Genomic DNA, 4,472 nt, shown 5'->3' with positions numbered 1-4,472 from the left:
TGCCTGACTTCAGACTAACACAGCTAACTACCTCTCTCTACAGAAATAATCAGGAAAAACAAAAGCCACAGTGCAGAAACGGGCTGCACTGGTTGAGATAATTGTATTTGCAGTTTATCCCAGGGTATCCATGTTCTTAAGGCAAACAAGTTATTGCTCCCCTGCCAAGTAGCCAAGGCACAATAATTGCAGCTGACAGTGTGAGTTATCATGCAATAAACTGTTCATTATATATTCCAGTATAATTTGCATCGACGTATAAAACTAATCTAAATTACACTAGGGCATGTGATCATCAGTCGGTGTCTTGTGATAAGCTGGCAGCTCCTACAGGTTAGCAATAATTTTCCTTTTTCAGTTAGGAGTTCTGCTGAATATACAACAGTCAAAATGAATAAAAGTATTCTATGTAAGACATTGTGGATTTGAAAAATCTGCATTTTTCAAGGCAGCCATATTTCTTTGAAACATTCATAAACTCTAGCTGGATGCAGCTTCAAGTGGGAGTAACTAACGTTATATCTTCTCAAACAGCCCTTTAAAATGCTAGATTTGAGCAGGGGCCTCAAAATAAATGGGGTCCCTTAACGTTTATAAAAAACAGCAGTATTATTTCCAAAACTAAACTGAATACCATTGAGGCAGGAGAAGACAAAGTAGCTGTGAATGACCTAAATCTCTGTTCAAACAACTTCCTTTGTCCTGAAGGCTAGGGACTAAAATCTCACTATCCCTGAAAAGGACTTATAAATAGATTCAGAAATTCTGTCATTACTTAGAAAAAAGATCAGTCAGGTATGAACAGATATTTCCTGAGGACCACACTATGATACAATTAGCTACTAGAAGTATGAAATATGTAGTTTAAATTAAAATCTGATTACTTATCAAACAGGGACTGATTAGAATTATCACTGGCATCTTAATGTCACATTAAATAAAGTAGGTTCACCTTCAATCCCAAAATAAAATGAACTTAAAGTGATTGATATCACTCACCACCCATCTCCTGCCTCATATTATTGAACTCAACTCCTCAGACTGCCACAAGCAGGTGATTACTAGAAGTACAGGAAGAGGTACAGAATCGGGGGGAGGGGATGGCAGGGGAGAGCTACAAATAAAGAGCTATAGCAAAATCCCTTTGCTCATCCCAGAGCCACAAGTCGAATAAACTTAATCCTTTGAAAGATAAAGATAAGAGTAGTGGAAGCAGAAAGCTAAAGCAAATCTGTCAGAACCAGGAATAAAAAAAAATTGGAATGCTTATGCTGAAAAACTAAGCCTACCAGAGCAGATCATTGTCTATAAAAACCCTGGAAAAATCAAACTTTGTGCAATTAATGTCAGACAAGAATCCACTAATGAAAAGGGAGAAAGTGAAGTAAGACTGAAAGTGCCTTTTGCTTTAGATTCTAATTAGTCCTCTATCTCTATAACCTGTTATAGCATGGCATAACTTACTTTGTCTTGTTTGGCAGAAGGAAATAGGTGCAAGAGTTTGACACTTTTTTTTTACACACTCAAATGGTCTCCTACACCCACAATTCTTTTCTTCCCTTGGAAATAACCTCTTTTCCCATTACTGTATTTTTTTCTGGATTTTTCTGTTCCAAAATGTTATTCATAAATAAAAATGACAAGTAGTACATGCTCATTTCTCTCTTTATCCAACAGTCACAAAATGGGATTTTTACATTTCAGGAAACTAGGCCAGCTTTATCACAACACAGTTTGTTAGGAAACCAATTTTAGTATTTTTTCACACATACTAAGAGCTGCTTGAGGCATTTTGGCTAACATATCCCTTTAAAGTTACTCTTCCTTAGAGACAATAACCATTTACAGAATGAAGAAAAGGCAGTAAATGAGTTTTGGGAAAAAGTGAAAATGAGACGAGTAGAAGTTCTTTTAAGTTCATGCTATAAAGTTAATTTGGGAAAAAAAATTTCAAAACCCTTCACCTTTATGATTACATATGATAGGATTTTTCATACTTTAGCTTCCCATCTAATATATAATTAGATGCAGAAATACTAACTTATGCCTCCTGGATAAATTGTGTGGCTAAAGATGTGCACTCTATTACTTGACCTCTCAAAGTTGAAAGCAAGGTGAAGACAGGCCATAGTAGACTAAAATACTGAGTGTCTACTTACCATTTCTGAAAAAACCTCTTTCTTTCCATTTGAATGGGGGTCAGCAACATATGGCTTATGGACCAGATATAGCCTGCAGAGCCTGAAGGCTTTGCCTATGCCCATTTGAGGGCTAAGTAAGCTGCACTGGGACTGGGCAACTTCCAGCTGCACCCTTGTCACCACTGTTTCTTCCCCTTTCCCCTGACACTGCAGCATGAGCATAAGCTTCCAGCCAATAGGGAGGTATACCAAGGCCAAGCAGCTGGAGCCCATGTGCTGCCACTTCTCCCTCCTTTCTTGCCCTCTACCCCCACTTCCCTGCCTCAGCTGAGATGAAGAAGCAGCAGGAGTGTGGACACAGCTTCCATCTACCCAAGCCCAGTACAGCTCCCTACCACCTGGAAGCTGTGCCCACACCCAAGCCAAGGAGCCAGGGGTTAGGAAAAGTGGCAGTGGTGTGGGTGCAGCTGATGTGCCATAACCAGCCTGTACAGGACCAGAGCTGGGTTGTTCCACCCTGTGACTTGAAACAGTTGCTAGCCACTGCATTAGAAAAATAACTCTTCTATCCTGTCTTCTCTTTCATTGGTCAATCAATCCAACACTGTTCCCTACCGGCTTTTTGAGAACATAACACAGAATTTTATTAAATGACTTAACAGGGAGAGAAGTATTTATAATAGAGCTTGTCATAGAGAGAGAACACAAACAGTACTTATTACTAAAAAAATCAGCATCAGTCAAAGTTACCCAAGGTAATAGCTGAAGCCATGGCTACACTGCAAACAATGCCTGGCCAGAGTTTACACAGAGTATGCTTCTACCCTAAACAGCAGCAGCGTAGCTGCATGGTTCACAGTTGACAAGCTAATGAGCACTGCCAGGTAACTGCTAGTACCAGGTAACAGTGGCTGGTGCCTTTACAAACTTCCCTATCTACTGGAAGACTGTCATCCTTGTATCAAGGACTGCTGATATTGCCATTGCAAAAATGGCTACACTGCTGAGGATTGTGGATTAGTATAGGTGGAGCAGAAAACATGTTTAAGGGCATTACTGCCTGGCATGGCAAGTCAGTAGTGTAGACATGACCTGAGAGATTCAAATAGTGTTTCCTACCTTTAGGACAAGACACAGCTATAATAAATGGGTAGTAATACAGTTGATTAGAAAATTCTGACTGTTTTAATATATTTTACAGAATCATCTGTGTAAGCACATGTTATACCTCCCAACAATTAGCCACCTAAGTAACAGAAGGCATGTAAATACTTGAATTAGAGAACATGAGAAAAGAGAGAAACAGAAAGGCTCACAATGGGTAGAAAAGAGTGCTAAAGAATTGAATAAAAAAGATTTCACTCACATTCTATATAACAATGAACAAGAGTATGCTTATTTATCTCACTTTAAGGTAATTTTACATTCCTCAAAACCTTTCAATACTAATTAATCTGCAGTGAGTTATTCTAATACAAATTAAGTCAGACAAGTTTAACTTAGACTTCATGCTATTAATGAACATTCTGCTACTAAACGGTAACAGCCTCTCTGATTCTAAACTAGCCATTCTGCTTACCTGGTCTAAAAGATCTTCCACTTTCTTTTGCCATCCATCTCTGGCAGCATTTTTTTCACGTTCTTTCAGCTGCAAGAGCTGAGTCATGGCTGCCTTTTTATCCTCTTCATGCTGAAGCCTCAGCTCTTCACGAAGTTTAGTACATTCCTGTCTGAAAGAAAAAGTAACAGAATTACAATACAACCTAGCCTTTTATAACAATGGCTGTTTACAGACATTAGAAAACAAACAACCAGCACCCTCCCAAATGCACTTTACTGAAAGAAGCAGAGCATTAGTTCAGCCAGGCTCTGGAGCATCTGTATAGATCAGGCGCTTCAGTGAGGCTTTTTGGCGCTTTTATCTAAAGCTGATTCAATCAGTTATTAGACAAAAGCACCAAAAAAGCCCCAATCTATACAGGTATTGGGCAAGCCGGGTCTAATTAATGCGATGCCTCTTCTGGGCATGTGCTGTGCTCAGTGCGGGGGCGTGCCAAGTTTAACGTACAGTGATATTTTTTAGAATTTAACATCTGTAAGCAGCCAATAAAACCAAGAAATAGGAAAAACAATTGAAACGCTTAGCCAATTACAGAAAACTAGCCAATTGCCAATCAAGAACAATGGTGGGGGCAGGAAAGAGGCCCCTGCCCGGCACCCACCCCCACCCAGCCCCACTTCAGGTCTGGCCCTGCTCCCCCATCCTGTCTCCTAATCCAAGCCTATTCCCCCCTCCCCCGCATTGGGTCTGGGCCCATTCCCCCCCCCCCC

At 40.1% G+C, this 4,472-nt stretch overlaps 1 protein-coding gene across 5 annotated transcripts in view; it reads right to left on the bottom strand.

Annotated features, from left to right (window-relative positions):
• FAM184A (family with sequence similarity 184 member A) overlaps positions 1-4,472 on the bottom strand; it is a 265,054-nt gene that overhangs the window by 113,484 nt on the left and 147,098 nt on the right. For all 5 annotated transcript variants that reach the window (XR_002097914.1, XM_019520036.1, XM_019520038.1 and 2 more), the window contains exon 9: positions 3,721-3,871. Coding sequence is in view for 4 of the 5 variants with exons in the window: in XM_019520036.1 (XP_019375581.1) it covers positions 3,721-3,871 (151 nt within the window). In the remaining variant the exon portion in view is untranslated. The remainder of the gene's footprint in view (positions 1-3,720; positions 3,872-4,472) is intronic.

Source organism: Gavialis gangeticus, unplaced genomic scaffold (assembly GCF_001723915.1).
Source record: "Gavialis gangeticus isolate Ggan-Ray unplaced genomic scaffold, GavGan_comp1, whole genome shotgun sequence".
Classification (NCBI taxonomy): domain Eukaryota; kingdom Metazoa; phylum Chordata; order Crocodylia; family Gavialidae; genus Gavialis; species Gavialis gangeticus.
This window is presented reverse-complemented; position numbering and strand designations above follow the sequence as displayed.